Genomic DNA, 26,588 nt, shown 5'->3' on the forward strand with positions numbered 1-26,588 from the left:
ATATCGATAAATGTGAATAATACGAATGGAATCCAGATTTAGGAGACACGAAAAGAAGATAGAGATTTCGGTAAATACAAATAATCAAGGCCTAAGACATAATATTGCAGATTGACGGATATGTACGATGCGTACTTAACGAGCCAAAACGTAAACGTGTAAACGAATATCCTTACTTGTGATCCTAGTCATCGATAATATGCTAAATACTGTTCATTTCCATACAATGAGATACGAAGATCAGGAAGTTGTACAACTAGTAGGATAGTATCGATGCTACTTCGTAGGAATGATGTTACCAATGTGTTAACAAATATTTTGCCCGCCCCGGTTCAATTCCCACTATTGCTCTGTATATTCTAATCGAATCTAGATCGAGACTAATGCGAGTAGTTTTTAATGAGATAACGGAATGAGTAAAGGTATGAAGCTCTCGTATCGTGAAAGCACATTTAATGGTAACGCTAATGCGCGAGTGAGATATACGGATATACGTGTGGATGTGCACGGATGCAGCGATCATTCGCACACGTGCACATGTACACGTCATTTCGAGTATAAGTGTGTATACAATTTGTGTATGCGTATGTATGTATGTATACAGAGATGTAAGGAGACGGGTCTGTGTATACATATGTATAGATGCATGGTATTACGAATAAAAAGGTATGCGGGGGAAAAAACACATAACATTTCGATGCGTGCGTATGTGTGTACTGTAAAGCGGCGCGCCTTGATAATTAACAAAATGAAAATTATAGAAAACAATACGACGGCGTATTTGCGTATAAGAATAATTGACTCTAACAATTTTGTTTTACATTGTCCCAATTAATAAACAGAATGTGCATGTGCCTGTGTCCTTTGCTTCTATACGATGCCCTTCGAAATTTAACGCTTCTCACACCTTGTAGTGAAATTACCGCTTTGCATTTTGCTCTGGCTGCGATCCGACGATCATTGTTAACTAATATCTTACCACTTTTGATACTTTTTGTCTCTTTTTTTTTTCTTTTTTTTCTTTGTTCTATCCGTGAATCTGCACTTCTCGTAAAAGATCATGAATCACGGGTGATAAATTAACACGTGTTAATTTGCTGCAACCACGACGGTAACGTAAATTGTTGGATCGTTATGCCATTTCGTAATACATTATAGCGAAGGTATTTAAGTCACAATTGGCATACAAATACAAAATCCGCTGGTTTTTATTTCTCTACTTTTCTTGAATTCGATTCAGCTCCTTTTTTATTTTTTTCTTTGCCTAACGCCCATCAATCGTGCTCTTGCCTGGCTCTTGAACAATCTGGGAGAAACCAACATCAGCCAACCAAATTTTCAACTTGCACATTCTCACCAATATGTATTACTATTAGTTATTTAAAATTTTCTGCCTTCAGTTTATCTCATTCAATCCTTAAAAAAAAAAAACCAAATATTATATCGCGTATAGTCGTACTTTACGTGTTGTACGTGATATCAATAGTAACCAACATCGTCGAGTTCATCTCGAAAACTGTCAATTTATCTCATGCATCTGTTCGTAAATGAATATAAAACTAAACCATTTTCTTAAAGAGCTGGGCAAGGTACAACGTTGCTGTGAATGACGGCGCAAGAGGCGTCTAATCAAGTTTCTTAATTATAAATTACATTTCAATCAGCATATTCGATATTGATTGTTAGGTGACTTCAATGAATTTGACAAGGTTTCCTCTGCCTTTCAGGGGCCACCAGGATTAGACGGCATGAAGGTGAGCAATCCTCGGGGAGAACCGTTTAACCATATATTATATATTTATCATTTTTGGATCCTACGATTACCACGCTCATACTGCGATTTCATCATTCAGGTTTAGATTAAGCTGGTTGCAAACTTAACGGTATTGTTTAAACGCACACGTACAGAGCACAACATTCGTTATTCTTCTTCATATTTACAGGGTGCGCAAGGGGAACCAGGCACGAAGGGAGAAAGAGGGGATCCTGGTCTACCTGTAAGTATCATTTCTGACCATTTTACCCTGATAATACGCCGACAATTTACAATCATCTGATCATCTAACGTCAATTAATTCAAGTGTGATCACGCTTGCTTCCAAAATTTTCTGGCTATATCTCGATCAACCCCTTGCGCTCGACGACTGTTTCTGTGACGAGTGTCTCGCTACAATCACTAGCCTTAACACCATTGGCACTAATTCATTTGCGGCGTCCATTAGTCATATTGTCAATGTAACGATTCGAACGGCATTTCGTTCGGCTGAAATTCAATTACATTGACTTAACGTCGACACGCCACCAACAATTCGCATTCTGTTTATCCTCAGGGTACCGATGGAATTCCTGGCACGGAGGTACAGTGGCATTCGATTATCGCTCGCCCCTCGGTGTGATTGCGACAGAGTCTAACCAGCCCGGGGTAACGACGATACATCTGCCTGATTTACCCCGGGGACTGCCCGACAATTTCTCTCTTCACTTCCTTTGCACGAAAAGGAGGGCCTGCGCTTTTCTCCCTCTTTACATCTCACCAAGATATTATTCACGGTTTCCTTAACACCGTGGATCTTATCAGGAACCACGTAGAAAGTTCCTCGGTTTCATAGCACATGCTCGCTATCCGCGTACAAGTATTCCAATTCGTTTACATACGTTTACCAATTAAATTCTCTACTTACAAATTTCGTGGTGTTTGATAAATATAGTTTCAACATTCGCATATGTCCTCTGCTTTCTCTAAAATGTTTGAGATACGCGTGTTCTGTCAAATCAGAGATTACGTATACGTATGTATAGATACACACTGAGGCAGCATTATTGCTAGCATTCGATTACCAAGCTTACCGCTAATGATTGTAGTATACTAGCGAATCTAGTCAAACTACCTCGTCTCTAAAGTGTTCTTATTCGATAAATGGTTCTGTTATCTCGTGAGAATTGAAATCGAGACGTGCAGAGCGTTTGGCAGGTGATGGATCGAAGAATCCCTAGTCAAACGCTCTGTATTTCTATCCTATCGATTAAAACGTAGTCGACAAGCGCCCTCCAGAAAGTTGAAGTAACTGTTTTTGCAAAATTTCACCGACACAATTAATTGTAATCTTAAAGAGAGGGAGAAGCGCACTGAGAGTACAAACTGACCATTGAGATTACGATACAATCGTAAAACGAGGGAAAGTAAAAGGGGGTGGCTAATGTTAGAGCTTTCATTGCTTGCTTCCTTTCACTAAGTTCACAGAATTACGCGATCGTTAAGCCACGCGTTACTTTTACATCGCAAACGCAACTTTCGCACATAAAATTGTATTAATAACAAGTTCTGTTCCATAATACGTATCCGTGCATGTCGAAAAGAAACGAAAAGAGGCACGACCGTCACTTAACGAATATATTTTTCTTTGACGTACCAATTCCAGGGACCGAAGGGAGAAAAAGGTGCTAAAGGCGAATCTGTGAGTATTGATGCAATTCGATTATCAGTTTTAAATAATCGGACATGACAGTAATGGTAGTTTGCCGAGCGAATTGGCTCAGAAACATTTCTTTACAATGCAGTGTCTGATACCTACACGAAAGAACGGCTCCACGTCCCGAATTCTAAATTGTCGGCTCGGAAATTCGTTGTTATCGTTTCATTCGTATACTTATATATACTATTATATATCGCATTACCATGTAATCGTCACATACAATTGCTACCGTGTTATTACTAAGACCAATTAACACCTAAATTGTCGTTCCTATTACAGTATTTGACATCACTAAAATTCATTCGTAAAGTGTGCTAAAATATACATTAATTAATCATTCGCTAACATTCTTAGATTAAACTGTCGTCACACAAAGTATAATTAACCATTGATGAGAAAGTAGCGTGAAATTAATACCGAACTGAATGGTGGTTTCAAAGTTACATCGTCTTTATGCATAACGCATGTATCGAAAACACGATTCTGCATTTTCTTCTCTACGTATCACATTTTTCTATATACATTACATACACCCAGTTTGTCACACACTACTCTTTCAATCATCCAGTTCACGTAATGCAAGCGTTCTTACGATAAGAGGAACAACGAACACTTTAATTCATGTTTAATTCCCCACCCGATACGTATATCTATATAATACATGTATGCTACGTATGCTGCCACCAGCGTATATATACATATATCTACTCATTAGTTATTAATGACTATTTCAGAAATATGTCTACTAGGGATCAAGATGCAAAGCGTAAATGAAAATGTAGAGTACAATCACTTCCTTTTTTTTTCTTCCTCTGACATTCGACAAAAAAAAGAAAAGACCAATTGCAACGATTCGAAGTACACGATCGAGTTTAAAACTATGTAACAGAGAATAATCCCTCGACGCATCTGTTAGACGTTAACGCTCAATTCCGAATTCTGCACAATTTAATTGAGTATTACTATGCATAAAGAGATTCTTCTTGTGCCTGGCCTTTTTTGCACGTTCGCGAAACCGTGTCCACTGTATGCCATTTAAATCGCAAAGTCTTGTTACGTATGAACACAGGGACCGACAGGGAAACGCGGTAGAAAAGGTGACAAAGGCAATAAAGGAGACCAAGGTGTACCAGGACTCGACGCACCCTGTCCGTTAGGGGCCGATGGACTTCCGCTGGCAGGATGTGGTTGGAGACCACCTCAGGTACCTCGTTTTCTTTCGTTCACACTTTAACGTAACACCCGCTGGCTCAAGCGGTATAAAAGTATACGACTTCCCACTACGTTCTTTCTCATTTTTTGTTCTTTCCCCCCTCACCACTCGTGTCTTCCCCTCGAAACAATTAGAGCATCTAATTTGAACTCAATTAAACGCAACAAAAAAATAACAATTGTAAAATATAAATTTTTATTAGCAAACTTCATTTTGATCAGTAATTGAATCCCGGGTAATAACTAATAAGTGTAAATAGTCGGAAGAAGGATCGTAAAAGATGAAGTAGGTGCAACGAACGCTTGGATTCTCGTGTATGCTTAGCAGGACATCACTAGCACCTCGATACCAGCTGTCGAAGGTCCTGAACCCGCAGAGACGGATTACGAGGAACAAGAAGAGGAATACGAGGAGTATACGGATCCGAACGGAAACCTAGCCGAGCAATAATTGCTCATTGTGCGCTGCCCTAATCACTACCAACAACTACCACTACTACTACCACTACCATCACCACTACAACCAATACCACCATCGCCATCGCCCTCATCACTCGTCTCACTTTAATCTCCCAAACTAACGTGATCCTGGTAATTGCAAGTCCCGTAGTTATACTAACGTTGTATGCATGCACAATCGGCAGAGTACCACGCTCCTCTAAGTAACTAAAACGTTTCAAAGAATGCTTTAAAGAGTATTACAACTTCGTTCCTTTCCAGCTTCGTTGCTTTACTTGCCAAGATTCGCCAGCTGCGTTAACTTAAATAGAATTTCTATGTGAACTTTAAATAATAGGGGAGAAAAAAGAGAATCTAGCCCAGACTGGGATTCGAAGCCGGGTCTTTCGCTTTGCCGGGCGACTGCTTTAACTATTTAAGCTATCCAGGATCGAACGACAACTCTAATTCTCCTATGAAATATATTATAGAAACAAACGCAGAATAATTTCAGTAAAATTGTCCGCTTACATACTCTTACATGCTTTGCTTGTACGCACGTTAACATAATTCTTATATGTATATAGCATAATTATTTATAATCGTAACTAATCAACGATTAATGAGATGCATTACGGATACGAGTTCGTTTCAATTAAACAGCATCGTACTAGTACGTTTCAAACCGGCCAGTTATTTATTTCTGAATGTATACAAATCTTTTATATTTGCTTCAAGCATTGCGCAACTTGCCCATGCAAATGATTGTAATAAGTTTCTTTATCGAATGTTCACAGAGAAGAAGGAATATTCTTCACGATTGGCTAGAAGAGGAAGAAAAAAGAGAAGGGCAGTGATACAAACATGTTAAAGAAGATAGTACATATTTTCAAGGACCTCTGTGTATACTCCACCGTAAAAATACAATTTATCCAGTTTAACGTGAAATGAACCGAGTTATTTAAGAAAAAGAAATATACAAAGTGTTCACTTTGACGGTTCGCATGAAAAGAGAGACTTCGCTATCTAACACTATGAAAAAAAAAGCGATAAAACAACATAGAATGGTGACAGATATTTAGAGAATATTCTTTTCGTGACTGGTCCAAGATCACTTAGGTTCAGGGTTTTTCAAGGGAAAAAAAATCCATTATTTTTACATAACTTCAAGACCTTATTTAATATGTTACGAATTGTCCGATTTGAGTCAAATAAGCAACGTTTTGTTCTATAATTTGTTGCCATTTTGAAGGTAGCTTCATAATGCCTCTCTCATAGAAGGTTCCTATTGGCGAAAAATTCTATCGATTTTCACAGTCTTCTCCTGATGTCAATTTCTTATCACTAAGGAAGTTTTGCAATGCAGGAAAAACATGGTAATCGCGTGGTGCCATATCCGGACTATATGTAGGATGCATCAAAACTTTCCAACCAAGCTCCTGGAGTTTCTGGCGAGTCACTATAGACATGCGTGTCCTGATGGAACACAACATCTCTCCTGTTGACCAATTCTAGCCAATTCTGACCGTTTCTGATCAATCGCTAGCTTCAAACGGTCCAGTTGTTGACAACTGAGATCCGAATTTAGTGTTTGGCTAAATGGTCCTAACTCATAATAAATGATTCCTTTCCAATCCCACCAAATGCACAGCAGAACCTTCCTGACCGTTACTCCTGGTTTGGCCACCGTTTGAGCTGTTTCCGTTTGATCGATACTTTACGAAATATCGATCATTACAGCTATCTACCGAAAAAATAATGGATTTCCTTTTCCCCAACAATATTTATTTGTTATCGTTACATGTTGCCCAGTCAACATTTCTCCTACAATCTCGCAAACAGTTAAAAAGTCGTGCGGACCGTTAGAATAAACACCATGTACATATTATTTTTTTTTATTTTTTGACATATACGTACGTATATGTCGAAATAATCTTCTTGCCATCGGGTGTTGTAAATAAGTGTACTTACAGTGTTTAGCGTCCGCAAATAGTGCGTGTACATAAATATTTAGAACTTATTGCCGTAAATGCGGTTAGAACATCATAATTTTATCAACAATTTGTTTATAATGTAAACGTAAACGTCAATAATTTATAAGTTACCTTATTTTTAATGAAAGTAAAATCGATGACCGAATTATCCAAATATCGTTCGCACAACATAAAATAGCGGTAGCAAAGGTCTAAAAAATAAATAATTTATTAGTCTAATAACATTATTGGCATTGTATTTTTTTTTCAATGTCTGTTACATTTTACGTAAAAAATAATTTCTTTTTTCTCGCGTGTCTATCCAAAAGAGAAAAAAAACATGTTCCCTGAAAGCATAAACTGTAAATAGTTTAAAGAGTATAAAACATTAATTGTTTTATTGTACTTTCTTTAGTTGAAAATATCAATTGAAAAAAGTAATAACTGTTAATTGTATTTCTTAAAACAGTGTCATTTTGACTGTACGTATATTCGCGTACATTTTAGTCAGACGGTATTTTTCAGTGTCTATTTATTTTTTTTCTGGTTTCTCTCAAGTGCGATTTTCTAAATACATTTAAACGAATTATAGGTATATATTACGTATTTAAACATAACTTCTACTAATTATTTCTACGGTATATTATTATATTTTTTAGGATTTTATAATTTATGTAAGTTACATAATACATCCTTAGGAAATTTAATTTTTCTCTTCGTTAAAATTTGTACACAACTTGAACTAATTGTACGTTTAATTATTACCAAATTTCGAATACTTACATTAAAAAATCAGTAAAATATCATTTTTATAATGAAACCAATCATTTTGTATGATCAGAATTTATTTCTTTAATGAATCATTCAGATCTGCATAATATATACAGGGTGTTGAAAAACGTGTTCAACGCTTTAAGAAGTGAGTACCATAAGCCTTTAAAGTCTCTAATCCTTTTCATAAACTCATGCTATGCTCAGTGTGCATATCTGTTTAATTTAATTGTCTTTGGTACATTCAATAAACAGTATAAATTTCTGCATGATTGCAAGAGAAAATTTTTACAGATATACCAGTTAACAATGCACGTTCTGACATAATTTTCATTAGATTATATGGTAGTAACATCAACTGTAAAGCAAAGGAGTAACGTGTACACATTGTCAATACTACCAGGTATTGTTAAATAAAATATAAATATATATAATTTTCATATTTGGCGTATAGCAAATCCTGCCTTGGAATTAATTCCTATCTATATGTGAGAAAAATAAAGCAAACATCTAAAAACATATAAGATTGATTTATTATTTGACGATTGAATATATGATATACTTTTTTTCTGTAGTATTACAAATTTCGACGTTTCAGATACTCTACAATGGAATATTAAATATTTTTAAAGTTATGTAATGCTACTAATTAATTTTATTGTAATACGTATACGTATATGTAGAAAGTAATTAAATATTATAAAAATTACATACAGAGTTATGTCTTTCAGCTATTTTTCTTTTTTTACAATTTAAGTAATTTATATTTCTTAAAATATGATTGTACTTTATTCTTTGGATAAGGTTTTGTTGCCAAACATGTTGAAATATTTTCAGGTTGTTCAATCCAGAGCTTATGATGGATGTCCTCATTTAACAATTTTGAACATAAATCATTTAAACTGGTCTCATCTGGAACCTAATAGTCATACGTGTATAAATATATCCATATATCATATATGAATATATTATAAATGTCACCATACTCCTTCGCTGTTTTAAACATTGTATACACCAGAGTTGTGTACAAAAATATACTCTATTTAACATTTAATACCAATAATGCATATCGTCCTTGGATATACTTACTTCTAAAACAACTTTGTGCATAACATCTAAATTGGCAAGGTAGGCTTGCGTGTAACTATCATTATAGAAGAGATGAGTGACCGCGGTGCATGCGTGACATGCTTGAGCTATGACCGCGCCAATGGGCCACCCCATTGTCTTCAGAAGATCTCCACGTACCACCACATATTGAACTAGCTCACTCATTCTAATAATACAAAAGATCTGTTTTCCTTAGGCCACTTGTAAGATCATAAAACATGTGAAAGACATCCAACCAATGTCAATGATTTGTTAAATTTTCAACAAAACAATAGTAAATACTTGCAAGGTATTTATCTATCGAGTTTATGTCTTGTTTACTGTTGTATTGTAATATTTAATGATAAAATGCTGATATTATATAGTTGGATCCTTTTGGTATTATAATTTATAACTTGGATGTATTACTTATATATACAAACTACTGTCATTAAACATAAATCACTTATGCATAAGAAATAGCTATATTTTGTATCCCTACTTCACTTCCATGCTTGTAATAGTTCGATCTTTCTCAAATCCCCCTCATGTCCATTTCGCATTACAGATTTGGAAAGATTTCATTAATACTCACAGATTTAAAGAAACTCTTTTAAAGTAGGTCACTTGCACGTACAAATATAAAATATCCTACTTAATATTCGACCTAATTATTATTCGGAATTAAAAGAAAATCTTTTGGAAGAAATGCAAGCCTACTTCATTTCTGATAACAAGATGTTCTATTCATTGTTCAGGTTATAAGAATATTTGAAAATTTATAGAAATAAATAGAACTATGATATACAAGGATATAACGTGCCTCACCTTACTTATTCAACGCATATATATCGGCAAATTCTGATTAATCGTTGCACGTCCAAGATCTTATTGTGACTGTCAAGTATATTGTTTCAACGTGTTCTCCAGCTTATGTACTCATGCAATTGGATCGGAAGGTTCAGGCGGCAAATACAATTTTGAAAACTATTCGATTTTCCTCTCATAATGCGAACGGACATTACAAGTATTAAAAAGGAATGATCTTTGTAATATTTCTTTTGTTTTGTGAATGAAATTTCAGTTGGACATTTCTACTTTAATTCGCTGAATAATTATAGCAATCGGGGTATTGTAAAAAGAAATTCATGCTTTAAATTAAAATTGATTTCATCTTCTTCTCTCCCTCTCTCTCCCTCTCGTTACATTTCGGTTGCCTAGGTGGTAATACTATTTAGTTATTGATAGTTTTCATTAGGTAAAGGAAAACTAAATGGTGATATTTATAAATGAAAAAATGTAATACGAATAATATTAGCTCTCAGCAATAAAATGAATATTGCGTCAAAGAATAATACTGCTAGTAGGAAAGTAATATTTTTGCGATAGAGGGCGGTATGCTCCATAGATGGCGCGTATAACGCTTTTCAGTTACGTGAATTCTATTGGAACTGGTTGCAGTTTACGCATGTACTTAATTCGTACCAAACGGAAACTAAGGTCGTCGTCGGACAAACTTCATTGAACTTCAGACCAGATAGATACACAAGTCACAAGAGAAGGTATACATCATATACATTTATAATTAATTTTAAACTGATATTTTTTATATCTAGTTAATCGCCTAACGCATTTAATCCATATTTCATTTTCACGTCGCGCGACATAATAACGTTTGTGAATCTAACAATTGCGAAATACCAGTATAAAAATTTGTATTCGAGTAGCGGAAAAGCGTTGAATTTCATTATTCTATCGAATAGAAGCTGAGCTAGAACATCGCTTCTTTTGTTCGCAATCTGTCTTATGGTTTGCGAAGGTTCTCGATCGTGGAAAAGAACTTGCTGGAAACAATTTCATTGTGTACGGAAATCCTTAAATGGCGACGCCACTGATATACATATATTTCTTACTTTTACGAGCATAAATCAATCGCGATGCTTAAAATTATGTACGCTCCATCGTATTTTTAAAGTATTAATAGTTTTGTGCAATGTATCTTCGTTAATGTACAAAAAATGTCCTTGCGAAATATGTCGCAATTTTGTACACATTTTCTTTTGCATTGTCAGCATGATTAGCCTAAATTCTATTCAATATCCACAAATATATTATTATATTTTATTCACTTAGTATTTTATGTACTTAGAAATTCCAATAAAATTAAGAACACTTCATTAGTAGTTCCGTACTCTTCGTACGTTTCAGCATCCGCTTTCGAATTACGTGATCGTTCACAATAAGGAATTCATTGTTTTATGTAATCGATTCATTAATTTTCCCATTATTTTCTGATTCTACTATATTTAGAAATATTTAATAAAATGTATTTTAAGTTCATATATGTACGTATCATTTTCATATCTAACAAATAAATTATTCTTGTTTTTCAAAGCAACGTTTTTTTTAAATATCTAGATAATGTAGGTAATATAGTTTAGACCTTGTGCAATAATGATAAGGGGTTAACGATAGGATTATGCAAGGTTCACCGTTTTTTATGTATTAATAAGATAAATTAAAATATAGCCGAAAAATATTGCACTCTTGTATATTTCTTAAATTTATATCATTCTATACATAGAACATTTTTTATTATAGTTGTTGTCACACTTTAAAATAACTTAAATAAATATCTTTTCCTTGATTATAGAGACTAGCAGCATCAAAATGCCAGTTCCAGCAATTCAAAAACCCGCTCCCGCTTTTAGTGGTACTGCAGTTGTAAATGGACAATTTAAAGACATTTCTCTGTCCGACTACAAAGGAAAATATGTTGTCCTGTTCTTCTACCCATTAGACTTGTAAATATTTTAACTTAAGATTTTATATATCTCTTAAATATATGTTATATACTAATAAGTGATAACTTATTATTTACAGCACATTTGTCTGTCCTACCGAAATTATTGCCTTCTCTGATCGTGCCCAAGAATTTGACCAGATTGGTTGTAAACTCATCGCCGCATCTACCGATTCTCACTTCAGTCACTTGGCATGGGTAAATACACCACGCAAACAAGGTGGTCTTGGTGAAATGAACATTCCTCTTCTTGCCGATAAAAGCACTAAAATTGCACGCGATTATGGTGTACTTGATGAAGAAACAGGAATTCCATTCCGTGGCCTCTTCATCATAGATGATAAACAAAAATTACGTCAAGTTACTATCAACGATTTGCCAGTTGGCAGGTAAAATTTATATTGTAGAATAATGTTTCTAACATACGCTCATTGTTTTGTGCTATCATAAAAAAATTTATACATTTTTAGATCTGTCGATGAAACTCTGCGCTTAGTTCAAGCATTCCAATATACTGATATACATGGAGAAGTATGTCCAGCTGGCTGGAAACCCGGAAAGAAGGCCATGAAGCCTGATGTTGTTGGTTCAAAGGAATATTTTAAGGATACATAAATCAAACAAATTAAGATATTCATCTCTCTTTACTAAAGCTCTCATTTATGTCGACTATACTTTATTTTTGGCTAAAATCAATAGATTATTTTGTAACTGATAAGATACGGTATCCAAACATCGACGGTCAATGATAATTTCAGTATCAACTATTCCCTGTGACTTTTTACAATAAATAAGTGTTTTTCGTAAACTATGTGCGTGACATAATTTATTTAATTAATAATATATGTTAATATTTACTTTATTTCCATTTAATAATTCTAACTGTATAACTATGTAGAAGAATATTATATTCTATGGTAGAAATCTTTAAAGTGAAGATTGTTATTATCAATCGTCGAATGGTTTCTGCAATTTTGAGCATTCGAAATTATTACATTAATACCCTTAATTTGTGGATAAGATGATGTATACAAATCTTTATAACTATAACGTGGAAAATATAATACAGTAAACCAATATCCACTGTTAAATTCTACAATATACGATGGCCAATGATTGTGAAAAAATCATAACTAAAACAGGTTATAAAATTATATTAATTATAACATTAAGTGGTTTCGTTGTTTCATATTTTATCAATGAGATGATTACAGTAATTATTTTGTGATCCCATATTGGGTCGCGATCTACAGGTTGAGAAACTAATACTACACGTATACATACATAGCGATCTTAAAGAGACTTTCAGACTTGGAATAATGGGAAAATGTAGAGAAAGCAACTATTTCTCTTATACAGTATATATAGCAAGCAATACAATATATTTACTTATAATACTTTAATTACGATATAATGTCAAGGTCACTAAATTTCAAAGATTGTTCCCATTTTGCTTTTGATATCATACAGAAGCGACACTAATAATTATAAGAGATAAAAATCGATAAAAAAATCTATAAATTTTCCACTACGATTCCAAATTGCACAACAATACATGAGTAGCGTAAGAGGCCTCTCTCTTAACGATAGGCAAACGGTATACTGTTCAAAGTCAAGTACATTCGTATCTTTTAAGGAAAATATAAAACATAAAAGAACAAGAAACGATTTTAGTTTTAAATATTATTAAATTTATATATTATATCAATTTTCTTAACATTTTAACATCTAATATCTATCATTAGAAATACTCGTGGTGTACTCGCTACCACGAATATGAAGTTCTTTATTTTATCGATACAACTTTCTAATTAAATCTTCGATACGAATGTTACTTGATATTATTTAATTACAGGATGGGGACTTTATCATTGGTTTATTATTGGATTATGCGGCATGTGTGCATTTGCAGAGGCTTGTATTTCCCCGATTATTCTAGTTATAGTTCCACTAATGGCGTGCGATTTAAGTCTGAATACAAATCAGACGATTGCTGTGCATGCTACGTTAACTCTAGGTATACATATAGAGACCTACATTATAATCGGCAATGTGCATACTATTTTAAAAATTACTCAATCTAAAACCTTCTTGCTTGGTACTTTGCTCCTTCGATAAAACTCTAACGTAGCGCATTTTATGAAAGTAAGATTCTGCATAGGAATGGCTGCGGGAGCATTTTTATTTGGAATATTAATCGATGCAAATGGACGAAAAGATATGATTCCTGCCGCTATGGTTCTTATATTTTTTTCTAGTATCGCTTTGTCCTTTACGCAAACTATTTTCCTGACAAACGTATCGATTTTTATACTTGGATTGGGGTAAGTCTTAGCCAAATACTACTGGTACTTATCACGATTGTGCACAGGTCGCGATCTCAATAACGGTCTACAAAAATAATACTTTTTATACGTTTCCAGATAATACTTAGGAATTCAGTTCATTAATACATTTATTCTAGATTAGCTGGCAACAATGTGGTCTTAAGAGTTTATCTAATCGAAGTTTCACCCATGGAACGAAGAGGATTTTGCTTAGTTATCTTGGATTTATTCGGAGTGATTGGTTACGTGTCGACTTTAGGTAAAATTAGTGAGGGGATGCTAATTTTTAGCCATCATTACTTGTTTTATGAACATTTAGAAGGAAATCACGAAAATGAAAAAATAATCATTTAAAATAGCTGATGGTAATTGTAAATAGGATTGTCCTGGGTATTGCTGCCTTCGATCATGAGAATGCATAATGAAAAATTTCGACCAAATTCATGGAGAGTTCTTCTAGGATTGGGAGGTGTACCGAATTTCATCATGGCATGTGCAGCTAGTTTGTTACCAGCGAGTCCAAGATATCTGATCTATCGTCGACGACACGAAGAAGCACTAATGATACTACAACAGATGTATGCAATTAATAATTCGAAGCACGCCGATACTTATCCAGTATGATCATTTTTAATAATTGATATCTCTCTGTTTTTCATTTAATATAATTTCGTTTAAAACAACATTTATTTGCATCATTTTTTTTTATCGTTCATACTACTTGGACAAACGAAAAGAAGAACCATACTGAAGAACCACTATCATTTTAGTTCACCAATTTAGATAACTGTGTTCGACCGGACGAAGATGAAGAACACGAAGAAAAGACCGTTTTTAAAGTAATACAAAACTTCTGTCTAAAAACGTATAAACGTATTCGTGAGATATGTCAAACGCCATATAAATGTACTACAATGTTAGGAATTTGTATTAATTTTCTGCAATTTCCCGGGTAAGAAATTATTTCCTGTCAAACTGTTATGTCAGAATATTAACTGAAAGCAAAATTATATTTCTTCTTATTTGTTTTGCTAATATTCTTGCTCTGATCACTTTGAAGATTAATTCCAGCTTAATAAATAATTATAACGACCAGAATCATCTGGGTTGCACTTTGGAGCACGTACCTGCTTCAAGAGATGGGAAGCTTTAACAGATCTCCGAAAAAGAGTTCAAGTTGTATGATTAGTGTACAGAACTTAGCGTTAGGATTTCTGCAGAACTGTGAGAGATTAAACATAGAACACTTTCGAGATCTTTTTTACTTATCCTTGAGCTACGTGTTAGCAGAAATTGTTTTACTTCTCGGTATCGATGTAATTGGTAGAAAAATATTTCTAGGTAAATTCATTCCTATTACTATGTTATACTTTGCGTATTAAATAGTTTTAGACTAAATTAGACTATTATCGTATAACATTGCAGCAGTTTTAATGTTTACTCGTTTTAATTTTGTTTTCAGTGTCCTCGGGTCTGGCAGGAGCGGTAGCATGTTTCGCTCTATTTTTTACAGTTCATAATGTAATTCAAATCGGTCTTTATTGTGTAATACTAATAGCGTATGCAATTGGCCGAACAGCAAGCTCAATATTGTTACTGGAAAATTACTCTACCGGTGTGAGGTTAATTATAAAACAATATACCGTAGTTAACATATACTTATTTTATTACATATGTATGTATATATGATAGTACAGAATTAACGGTACGACCCACAAAGGAGTAATTTCATATAAACAAATGCAAATCCAAACTTAGTCTACAACCATTTCACATCTCAAGTAAATCATTATATAATAGTGCACGAGTTAATTATTCCTCACTCATGAATAATTATCATTTGAATTCACTCCCATGAAGCATTAATTGATGATTAAAAAACGGATGCTAATGCAAATTAAGCAGTAACTTCACTTCCACTAAATGAAACAGCTTCCATCTCATAGAAAGAACTTATGGTATTAAAGAAAACTCTATTTTCTCTATTTTTCTTTATAGCGTCACTGTTTTTCGTTTGTGGACTATTTTTAATTTGCGCAGAATGTCTAAATAAATCTGAAACTTCGTCTGACATTATTTACACGTATGTACCGTTGAGTCAGTGACACTTTCAGTACATATACATACATATGCGAATTTCTGTCGTATGAGAAATCATATTATATGAATCTTTTATTAAATTGAGTATATTTTTAGGGGTACAATTATCGGCTTATCCAGAATATTTCCATATTTGGTAGGCAGTTTTACTAAATTTTTCCTAAACATATATTGCACTCCTAGTATCTTCATTATGTCAGGAATTTTAATGAGTAAGTAGATGAAATTTATTTTGCGACTAAAGTTTCCAATACATACGTATATATAATTAACCGACGATTTAATAATTACAGCTGCAGCTATTGCAGTATCACAGGTGCCTGACTTAACTCGATCACCTATGCAAGAATAGCTTCTTTGCAATTTAAAATTTATAATGTCTAAAATATCTTCTTTAAAAGTTTAAAGTAACCTTGGTAAATTATAAATAAATGGCATCCATTAAAAAAGAACATTTAAAAGGAGATGATACCGCACACTTAAAGATGAATCGTTATTGATACTTAAATGTCGACGTATCAAACGTTTTATCGTTAACTTCTATACTACACTATAAAATAAAAGTTGTAACACTCTCATCTTAATTACAGAATTTTGCTGATTAAATAAAGAAGTTTCTTAATTTTCATTGCATAGAAAGAGTAAGGTAAATTACATCTCCCGCTTTAGATGTAAGAGAGAGAAAGATATATAAAAAGCTATAAGAAAGAGTGAGACAGAGTTATCTACCCTACTCTCGAACCCCTGGCGCCATCTCTGTAAAAAGTGCTCAAACTGGTCGCTCAGCATTATCAACAGCGAAGTAAACTACAGAAGACTACTAGCGCCATCTCTTAGAGGGACGCTGAAACAAGGTCGGTAATTAGTTTCACTACTTTCCTCAGAGATGGCGCTAGTAGTTTTTAGTAGTTCACTTCGCTGTTGATAATGCTGAGCGACCAGTTTGAGCACTTTTTGCAGAGATGGCGCCAGGGGTTCCTCAATAGGGTAGGTAACTCTGTCTCACTCTTTCTTATAGCTTTCTTATATATCGTTCTCTCTCTTACATCTGAAGCGGGAGATCTAATTTATCTTACTCTTTCTATACAATAAAAATTGAAGAATTTATTTAATCAGCAGTACTCTAAAATGCTGTAATTAAGATGAGAGAAAGCAGCAGAGGAAAATAGGAACCATTATAATAGAAAATCTATTACTCTTTTCAATATCGTTTGTCATTTTCTCGTAGGACTAACGGTTTGGAAGATGCAATTAATAATACGAGTGAAACTCCTGTTTCTCTAAAAAAAAAAACAAAAATCCCAATTTTCTCTGGCATTTCTGCAAATCGGAACTAGGCTTACATGAACATTTCTGTTGCTTTTCAGGTGTAGTATCAGCTCAACTGTAAAAATTTGCCGCACGAGCAGTGAATCACCTCGTCTATACGTATATTACGATGGAAAAGCTGTAATAGGTGTAGAAAGGTATCGCGGATGAGTAAGTATAGAGCGTATAGACGTGTATAAATACAAGTGCGGGCGGCCATTGAAGAGGGTATACATGCCATAGTCTCTTCGCAATCTATTTTCGACAAGAACAGGAAGGCCATCCTCTTTTACACGGTTATCGTGGACAGGTTCGCGCATGCTCTACGAACGTGGTGGAAAGCTTCGCCGTCACCAACACGGCCTCCCGTCCGTTGTAAATACGAATGCCGAATGCTCACTACCGAAAATAATCACGCGGGCAGGCTGCTGCGATTTCAGATCGCTTTTTCCGCGGCCCCTTAACGCCGCCAAACGTAAAAAAATGCATTCCGAACGGGAACCGTCGAGGTATTCACCGTAGCGATTTATCGATGCACCTCTACATACACGTATCTCTTCGTAATAATATCAGTTTTATTAATAAACGAGGCTACAGCTGACTTTGTGTTTACCGTGTGTCGGGATAAGTGATGGAGAACGAGCCGAGTACGTTCTTGTGGATGTGTAACGAAAAAAAGTGTTACATGAGGCTTCACGTTTAATGCTGTTTACAGTTCGCAGTTCGCTACCTGCTTCGATATCGTTATCCGACGATCTTCTTCTAACGATTTCACGCAAGTGAAAATTGAACTTTGCCACGGCTAAGTGGCTGAACTCGTTCCGCGCCACGCCTATGATATCCATGAAAAAAGGTATTCTAAAATTAGACTATTTCGATATAGTTGGGGTATATCGGTAATTCGATTTGTAAACTCGTGCGAAAAAGGAACGCGCAGAACGGTGCAAGTGGAACGCGCCTCTTTCATTTCTCCTCCCCACGAATCGGTTGACACCGAACGGAGATGGCTGATAACGAGAAGATCGCCGATCACGATGGCCAGAAGAGCGAGAGGAGCGTCGGTCGATTGTACGCGAGACGTTCCAGCGAGCAAAGGGCCCTACCTAAAACTAAGTACAAAACGGAGGAGAACGAGTTACCAGCACCGCCACCGGATCCGTGGGCGAGTCCTTGGCGCCAGCAGAATTCCCCGTGCCAAACGGAACTAACGAAAAGTCGGAACCTCGAGGAAGACGACGACATGATCGACTACTTGACGGGCCTCGGATCGTTGCCGTTCGAGGGTCAAATCTCTGGGTGTTCCTCGAGAAACTCCGCGGTGTCCGCCGTGGCTGCCTCGAATCCTGGTACAGAGGACGTCTTCGAGCACCTGGATCGCCTGTACGCGTTCGTAGAGCAAATTCTGGAACTCAGGAACCGCAGTTCCAAGTTTTTCAAGCGCGTCAGGAATTTGGAACGACTCAAGGTGCTGCGTAACGCCAACAATAAATTGGAGAACAGCTTCGCGCGGGACAAGGACGTGCCGATTAATATCCTCGACGAAGATACAGGATTCGCGGAGTCCCTGTTGGACGCGATGTTAGCGAATTGCAGGGACTCGCCGTTTCAGAGGCGCAACATTCGATCGTCCTCGAGGCAGACGAGGGACAAACCCGATGCGGAAAAGCAGACGTCGACGGACGAAATCTCTAGAAACGCGCCGAAAGTTTCGAAATGGACCAGGGTCAAGGCTGCCTTCAAGTGGGAACGAGCTTACACGAACGACGCGGAGATCGTGGACCCGTCGATGACGAACGTCCCAACAACAGCAACGACGACAACGACGACCCCCTTGCTATCTCCAACAACCAAGTTCCTTAGAATCCCAGATGAGATCAGAGAGTCGAGCAATACCGTCGTTTCGTCGTTTATTAACGAGCCTTGTAACTTAGGAACGCCCTGTGGCCGGAATTCATCCGCATCCTCGTCCAACGAAGGATATTATGAATGTACGAAATTCTTAAATATTCGTTTCGCTATAAATACTATTATATGTATTTAGTACCTGACAATTTTAATCATTCTTCAGCTTTATATATGTCTAACACTTTCCTTGACGTTTAGTGTTAACTGAAGATTGTACGTAAACGTTTGTGATCCGTCTAATTGTTCTAGGTTCACAGAAAAGCGTTCAAAGTGACGATCAATCTCCTAAAAGGAAAACTAACAAAAAGACAGATTGTTCGAATTGGTGCAGTGAACCTCTTGATAACGATATCATTGCATCGGATAGATTGAATGCCAATGAAACGGATACAGTAAACGAGGTAAATATGTAATTACGTGCCATTTGCTTCGACAGATTGTAACGTGCTCGAATTTGCAATCGATGCGTTTCTATTGTTGCAATACACTGTTTATGTGAAATTAGGTCGATCAAGAAAGATCGTCAGTACGGAATAGATCGGAAAAAAAGTATACGATGCCTTCGTCGAACAGAATGGACGAGAAATATGCGGAATCATTACCAAAGAGATCAACTCCAACTTTAACGATTACGATAGCTCCACAGGAAGAAGATAACGTGTATACGTCTTCTTCGGAAACGAATTCACCGCTTCTCTTCAATTCAAGTATCTTTGGCGGAAGTTCTCCGCAACAGAGGAAGATGTATCGAGACAGACCTGTTAAAGATTTCAAACGGCAGGTCAATATTAACTTCTCTACCAATAGTTCGATGTAATGCAAACATTGAACAATTCTATCGGTTTTCTTCATTTGTGTCTATTACAGAAATTTACTAGGATTTCATTGAATCGTTTCGTTCACCATCGTCAGTGCTAACATAAAAAGCTTATTTTATTCGTTTTATTTTTGATAGCAATCACTTGGCGGGGAATCGACAATTTTACCAACGAAAGCACAGAGGCAACAAGACTCGAAGTGGAATAAAGTTAGACGAGCATTCTTAACAAATTCAAGCTTAAGCGTCCCATCGAGCCTGATCAACGTCGTTCCCAGGCAAACGCTTTTTCAACACGGTAATTTAACTACGATTCAACTTATTCGTATTCTGTCATCCTTGTGCGATCTTCACTTTAAAATTATCGTTGCTTCTTTTGATTTCGAATAGCAGAAATGCAGTCGTTCAGGTGTTGCAAGAACGCGTCGCATTCCTTGCGATACTTCCGTGAAATTTCTATTATCGTCGCCTTGTGGTACTTGAAAACTTCTCGTTGCAGTGCCTCGATCTTTTTCAGATTAACGCGCGTGTTTTCGGTCGTTTTATCTAGTATCTTCTCCGCGTAGCTCGCGTTCTCCTCGATGCACTTCGTTAATGCTTGAGGGTTCACGCATTTGCGACAAGAGAGTATCAAAGACTTAGCACGCTCGATGTTACCCAGCACGTCTCGCTGCAATTTCTCGATCATTCGTTCTATTCTTTTTACTTGGGGCACGATGTCGCATTCCACGTTGTCGAAAGCCTGGCAAACCTGATGGCCCAGTGACATCGCTGATTTTCGTTTCAAAGAACCGCACGAAGGATCGAGAGCGAGCAACTTTTGCAGAGTTTTCTTAATATTATCTAAAAACTGTTCCAATTGAATCTGCTCGTTGTTCTTCGACACTTTTATGTCCTTTGTTAGTTGATCAAGCGTTGACTTTGTCTCATTTTGAGCGTCTGCTAGAATACTTCTCGCGCGGTTCGTCACGCTTTCGTACGCTCTCTGATAATCATCAACAGCGCTTCTCATTTCACACTGAAATTTGGATTAATTTGCATAAACAAATATTCGATTAGCGAGACAACGCGATGAGCAGATCCACATTACTTTTGGCTGTGCACCTGAAAACCGCTTCCCACGGCATAGTCCACTGGGCGATCTAAAGCATTTAGCGAGTTTCTCTTGATATTCCTTGCATTTCGGTACTACCTTTTGCCTCTCAACTTTTCGCGATGTTTTACATAACACGCTACTATCGCATCGACGACCACGTGGCGATAATTGAGAAATATCCGTATGAATTTTTCGGGTTATCGGAACGATCAATTTTGCGAGCAACATACCAAATTGACGATAGTTGCTGAGAAAAAATAATCGACGAATCGATCTCTCTCGTGACAAAAGACAGTATGCATTTCTCTATGTATTTTGATCGATATCTATGTTAGGACTAGAAGCGTCAACGAGCTGTAATTACGACGAGAACGTGGAAAACATTGAGAAAACGATACCGTTCTACACTCAAGTCGACACCCTGCAAGATTATCGTGCCCTCAGAGAAAAATTTGGAACCGAATTTCAACAGAAACTAGTCGAATGGGAGCGTTTAAAAAAATTGTCACCCAGAGCTGCTGGCAGAGACAGCCGCGAAACTTCGTCCAATTCGCGAAGTCCTCGCGATAGTTTGCTGTCGGAGGAAAGATTGGCACCCGAATTTCGCAAGAAATTGCAGGATTGGAAGCGCGTGAAGAAAGCTCGTCGAGGAAGCGCTCCCTTCGAGCAGCAACGGCTGAATCGACGTCGTCTGACCGACTGGCAACTCTGGAGATCGCCTCTAAAACCTGAATACAGTAGAAATAAAGACGGTGTTGGCTTTAGCGCCAGTTGCGAGAGTAATGAAACTGTCAGTGATGGAAAATCGCAGACCAGTGGTCATCACGCGAAACCATCGGAGTCGTACAAGTTCGAGAATGCATCTGCAATCGACGAAAGTGAGTTTTTCGTTTTGGAGAGGTTACTGTCGCGTTTCAACGATAGCACCGCGAAAGGATGGCAAAAAAACGATGCTCGACAATTGGACGAATGTTTCGATGGGTATACAAGGTACGATGCAACACGTTACTTGTAGCTTCTTGAATTTTAATGCCTTATGGTTTCTGGTGCATACGTGAAATTGTTAAATTTACTTCTGGCGAATAAAATTGCATTTTCCATTTAAGATACAATGGAACGCAAAACGTGAACGATACTAGCGAAATCTTGGTTCGAACATCCGTTGGATCCTACCGATTCGAAGGTATTTCACGAGAATTTACAAGAAAGTTGTACGACTGGGAAAGGTATCGCGGTATATCACCGACATCCTCTACGTTTCGCCTGTTAGGACCTACTTATACACCATTTCTGAGACAAGCAGCTATCGAAACATCTACGGACGAATCACCCGCGAGTAAGCGAAAGATTCAAATTTATTAATAATCGATATTGATCGACGTTTCATCGTAGAATAATTTAATTGTCAAATATTTAGAAACGAGAAGCGACGAATCGATGTTATTCAAAGTTAGTCCTTTGAAGAGGTCCAAGTCTGTAGGCAGCCTCACGAGGAAACCTATTCAAAGTGAATTTTATATCGGTCGTTCGAACAGTCTGCAATCGTTGGATCAACTCACTGATCGATTGAAAAATGCTAATTGCTTCAACACTTCACCAACGTCTAGTAAGTATTAAGAGAAATTCATTTAGCGATGGTATTACTTATTTTGCTTCAAATTTTATTTTTAGTCGATCCTCAAAGAACCGACGACGCGACGGAGGACATCATGGACGATTCTGAACCGGAAGCGATGATCGTTGATATCGAGGACGTAATCGAAGAAACCGCGAGTCCTCTGGAAAGAGTGCAACCGCATCAGACTCCTGTCTATTCGGTTGCTACCAGCGAAACGATCAGTATTGCTGTACCACTTGGAACAGTCACCTCCAGCCACGAACCATCGCCAGTGTGTCTGATGGACATCGAAGAAAACGTAGATTGTAAATATCGGGAGTCTAAAAGTTGGAACGAGACGAAAAGTTTATCGAGCGAAGACAGCTTGAGCATGGAGCAATTCGACATGTCGAAATCTTGCGGCTATAACGAGGTGAATTCGAAACATTCGTCCCTTAAAAACTTGAGCGACAAGGCAACGCGTAGCGTTAAAGGTGACAACGACAGTTCGAATCGAGAATCGGATAAAGATTCAGTGAAATCGAATAGTTTGATCAACTTTGTAGAATTGGATTCAGAGTATGACAGTATGAGACCGTCAAAGAAAATTCTGGAGGACAATTGTCTCAACTTTAAGAGGTACATAAGGTGAACTTAATATGCGCACGAATAGCGAATCACTCTGTATTTACGGAAGCAGTTATATCGTTGCAATTCTATTTATTTTTAGGGATAACGTTTCTATGGTATTACCCAACGACAAGCATGCATCTGATGGTAAGTTCAATAGTACGAAGCTCCTCAAAGGTTCTGAAATCGGTTCCAAAAACCAAATAAAGAATTCCATGTTCTCCGTTCTAGAAATGAACGAAAACAAAGCTATCTATGAATGGAATCTTGGAAATCGTATTTTTTATGCGAATATAGAGAAAGCAACGGTGGTAGATTTGAATTTTGTGATAATTCGCTATTGCATTACCGCTATCTTTTAAATATTATTTTCTTTTCTTTTCTTTCTTTTGTAATTGCCAATAACGTAAGAGTAGTAGCTTGATAATATGAAGAAATGTAAAAAGAAACAATTCGGAGAAAGTTATTATAAATCCAATTTAAAATAGCATTTTTTCGAACAACTGTAGAAAAATGAAAGCAATAATGAAAGAAGGTCGTTATCTTCAGAAATAAGTTTTACCATAGCGCAATCAGAATTAGCGTCCTGTCGGTACAACCAGGAGTTGTCGAATAAGAACGAGGATAAACGAGGGATAACAAACCATGAAAATAGCGACGATCGAGAGGATGCTGCTGTAATTACGATTAAGAATAGCAACGAACTCGAGCGAGTGATGCCAGCCGTTAACGATCCTCAGTATTGTTCTTTAACAAACCTGCAGTCGGTGGCAAATTATAACGAAGAAGCCACAAGTACTTTAACAGAAACATTGCCTGTTTATAAATTAGGTACATTTCTTTAAATAATTACACGATTGTCATTTTGCGCTCTTTAATACCCATCCAATTGAAAGTGTTTCGATTTATAAATTTTAGATCCAGCCAAGCGTATCTGCAACGTAAACTTCTGTTACACCAATCGAAAAGAAGAAAACTTGAAGCAACTCGACGAAAGTTACGCTGCGATCTCAGATGAATCGCCCTCCGTGTCTCGTGATGCATCTACAATTAAATTAAACCAAGATAATCGTGGACCATCCGGGTCGTGCATTGAATATTCGTATCGTGAAAAAGAAACTAGCTGTTCAAATGGAGGTAGAACGAGCGTGCAACGAACAAACGAGAACGAGTGGCAAGGATACGAAAATATTTCAAGTCCTTCGAGTCGTCGCGAACCTACCATTCAAACGACTGCTTGCACCGTTCTACCTCGCTGCGAAGAACGTTCCTTGGAGAGGATTGTTATTAACGAAGACACGTTAAACAAAATAGTCGTACCTACAGCGAGTACAGGTTGCATCGAAAAAGCGGATACTTCGAAGGAGCCAATCGACTCCGCTTCGATCGCTTCTACGGAAGAGCAACATCATCGATCAAGTTGCGATCGCGATGTTCCGATTAATCAAGAATCGAATACGAGAAAACCAGTTTCCAGCTCGCCAACCAGGAATGTTTTTATTAGAACGAAGCGTATAATATTCTCTCCGTTTCGACGGTCCGAAGAGCATTCTGTTACTAAAAAGGAGACTAACGCTTGCGAAAACGACCGCATATGCTTGATGAAAGATAGAACGAAATGTAGATCGGTATCTCCGAAGATAAATCGGCAGGACACACTTCTGAGGATGTCTCTACCGTTGCCATGGCCCCTTCGTCCATTATCGAAAGAGCGTGAGATAAAAGAGAGGAAGATCGATGAAAGCACGGGTATGACTAAAGTAGAACAGACGCTTGCCGACAAACAGTATTTTATACGGCGTAAATCCACGGAGAACACAAGGAAATCATCGGAGAGTGAAAGCAGTGCTTGTCAAACGCCAACGAAAAACGGAGCGCAAATTATGCGAGATAGGAATTCATCGTTCGAATTGTCTGGAAACGACAGCGATTGTAAGCGTTCTATTGCACAGAAGAATCAGCGAATGAGTATATCGGAGCGAGTAGCGTCAGAGGAACAACAAAATCAAGCCTCCTTTAGAACCAGTTCGAAAATTGAAGAGCAGACGAGAGAAACAACGCCTTCTTCAAAGTTCGACCCACAGGCCTCGGATCTCATTCATAAACTGACTATTTTGTCGAATGCGGTAGCGAAAAGGGACGGTCGAACCAGTACGATCTCTGAGGACTCACCCCTGGAATCGCATTCATCGAGGATACGCCGCGCGAAGGAGGATTTCTTGTCCCGTCGCGGTGGACCACTCTGCCATTCCGTTCTAGATCCCTCATCGTCGACGAATCAAACTTCTCTAAAATCGACGTGTCATTATTATGAACAGATTTCGCAAAACTGCGAGAAAACGGAGAACAAAGTGGTGCCGAACGAGGGATCGAATAATCGCGTGGAGCAACAGGAAACAACGAGAGGAGAAGCGACGGAACAACCCGCCAGTGAAAACGAGGGAAACGAATCGAATGCCTCGGTTGCTTCTCGTCCTGATCGCGTAAAATCTGCTAGCGCTGGAATGATAAACAGGGATCCTGATGCTTACGTACATTCCACGGAAGCCAGTCGCGGATGCGAATCCCTTCCGAGGACGATCTCGAAACAGCAGCCCTTGGGATCCTTGGCGAAAATTGTCAGCAAATTTAAGTTCTCGCGGCTGATACGTAACAAGGATATACCCGAGGAAAGTATGAGCACGATTGCCAAGTTGTGTAGACAAAGTTTATTAATTGACGTGCGTAACGATTTCGAGAAGCATTTGGAAACTAGCGACCGCGAAGAAACGCCTAAAATGGACAATGGCGAGAAAATGAGGAAAGATAAATAATTGTTATCTCTGAAAACAATTTCTAATGATTGAACAGTATCGAGGAATAATTATAAAGGATACACTTTTTGTAGCCACACTACAACGAATGTTAAACAGTATTTAAAAGTTATAATTCATGTTTCTAAATATTAGTATAAGCAGTAAGAGTGAAACGTTATAGAAATAATTGCAAGGAAACTAAAAATGTGCTTGGTATATTTGTCGATGTAAACTCTGATCATAAGTATTATTCG

General features: G+C 37.1%; 7 protein-coding genes across 22 annotated transcripts in view; 4 read left to right on the top strand and 3 right to left on the bottom strand.

Moving 5' to 3' along the window:
* Positions 1-6,071, top strand: part of LOC143428061 (uncharacterized) — an 87,779-nt gene extending 81,708 nt beyond the window's left edge. For 9 of the 16 annotated variants that reach the window (XM_076902651.1, XM_076902659.1, XM_076902649.1 and 6 more), the window contains 7 exons: positions 1,728-1,754; positions 1,944-1,997; positions 2,331-2,357; positions 3,420-3,455; positions 4,543-4,677; positions 5,011-5,276; positions 5,921-6,071. In XM_076902651.1, the coding sequence (XP_076758766.1) occupies positions 1,728-1,754; positions 1,944-1,997; positions 2,331-2,357; positions 3,420-3,455; positions 4,543-4,677; positions 5,011-5,136 (405 nt within the window). In that variant the 3' untranslated portion in view covers positions 5,137-5,276; positions 5,921-6,071. Of the gene's footprint in view, positions 1-1,686; positions 1,755-1,943; positions 1,998-2,330; positions 2,358-3,419; positions 3,457-4,542; positions 4,678-5,010; positions 5,277-5,920 lie in introns of those variants that run through there. The other 7 variants (XM_076902650.1, XM_076902652.1, XM_076902655.1 and 4 more) reach the window with 7 other exon arrangements.
* Positions 1-26,588, bottom strand: part of Mpcp1 (Mitochondrial phosphate carrier protein 1) — a 209,700-nt gene that overhangs the window by 112,457 nt on the left and 70,655 nt on the right. The window lies entirely within an intron of this gene.
* On the bottom strand, positions 8,608-9,854 carry LOC143428025 (putative peptidyl-tRNA hydrolase PTRHD1). Its single transcript, XM_076902599.1, has 3 exons — positions 9,785-9,854; positions 8,957-9,143; positions 8,608-8,786 (listed from the first exon to the last, which is right to left on the bottom strand). The coding sequence occupies exons 2-3, from the start codon at positions 9,140-9,142 to the stop codon at positions 8,613-8,615; spliced, it is 360 nt and encodes a 119-aa protein (XP_076758714.1). The 5' UTR covers position 9,143; positions 9,785-9,854; the 3' UTR covers positions 8,608-8,612.
* Positions 11,580-12,570, top strand: Prx2 (Peroxiredoxin 2). Its single transcript, XM_076902648.1, has 3 exons — positions 11,580-11,760; positions 11,840-12,148; positions 12,230-12,570. Exons 1-3 carry the CDS (start codon positions 11,627-11,629, stop codon positions 12,372-12,374), a joined length of 588 nt encoding a protein of 195 aa, XP_076758763.1. The 5' UTR covers positions 11,580-11,626; the 3' UTR covers positions 12,375-12,570.
* LOC143428642 (synaptic vesicle 2-related protein) lies at positions 13,619-16,538 on the top strand. Its single transcript, XM_076903682.1, has 9 exons — positions 13,619-13,776; positions 13,921-14,083; positions 14,224-14,345; positions 14,466-14,704; positions 14,857-15,038; positions 15,183-15,427; positions 15,549-15,708; positions 16,283-16,398; positions 16,480-16,538. Exons 1-9 carry the CDS (start codon positions 13,656-13,658, stop codon positions 16,536-16,538), a joined length of 1,407 nt encoding a protein of 468 aa, XP_076759797.1. The 5' UTR covers positions 13,619-13,655.
* On the top strand, positions 18,498-26,485 carry LOC143428021 (uncharacterized). Its single transcript, XM_076902592.1, has 11 exons — positions 18,498-19,482; positions 19,649-19,800; positions 19,905-20,180; positions 20,355-20,514; positions 21,648-22,302; positions 22,419-22,648; positions 22,730-22,918; positions 22,984-23,548; positions 23,640-23,686; positions 24,089-24,370; positions 24,458-26,485. Exons 1-11 carry the CDS (start codon positions 18,498-18,500, stop codon positions 26,350-26,352), a joined length of 5,436 nt encoding a protein of 1,811 aa, XP_076758707.1. The 3' UTR covers positions 26,353-26,485.
* LOC143428643 (uncharacterized) lies at positions 20,578-21,540 on the bottom strand. Its single transcript, XM_076903683.1, has 2 exons — positions 21,307-21,540; positions 20,578-21,234 (listed from the first exon to the last, which is right to left on the bottom strand). The coding sequence occupies exons 1-2, from the start codon at positions 21,538-21,540 to the stop codon at positions 20,578-20,580; spliced, it is 891 nt and encodes a 296-aa protein (XP_076759798.1).

This window comes from Xylocopa sonorina, chromosome 10 (assembly GCF_050948175.1).
Source record: "Xylocopa sonorina isolate GNS202 chromosome 10, iyXylSono1_principal, whole genome shotgun sequence".
NCBI lineage: Eukaryota > Metazoa > Arthropoda > Insecta > Hymenoptera > Apidae > Xylocopa > Xylocopa sonorina.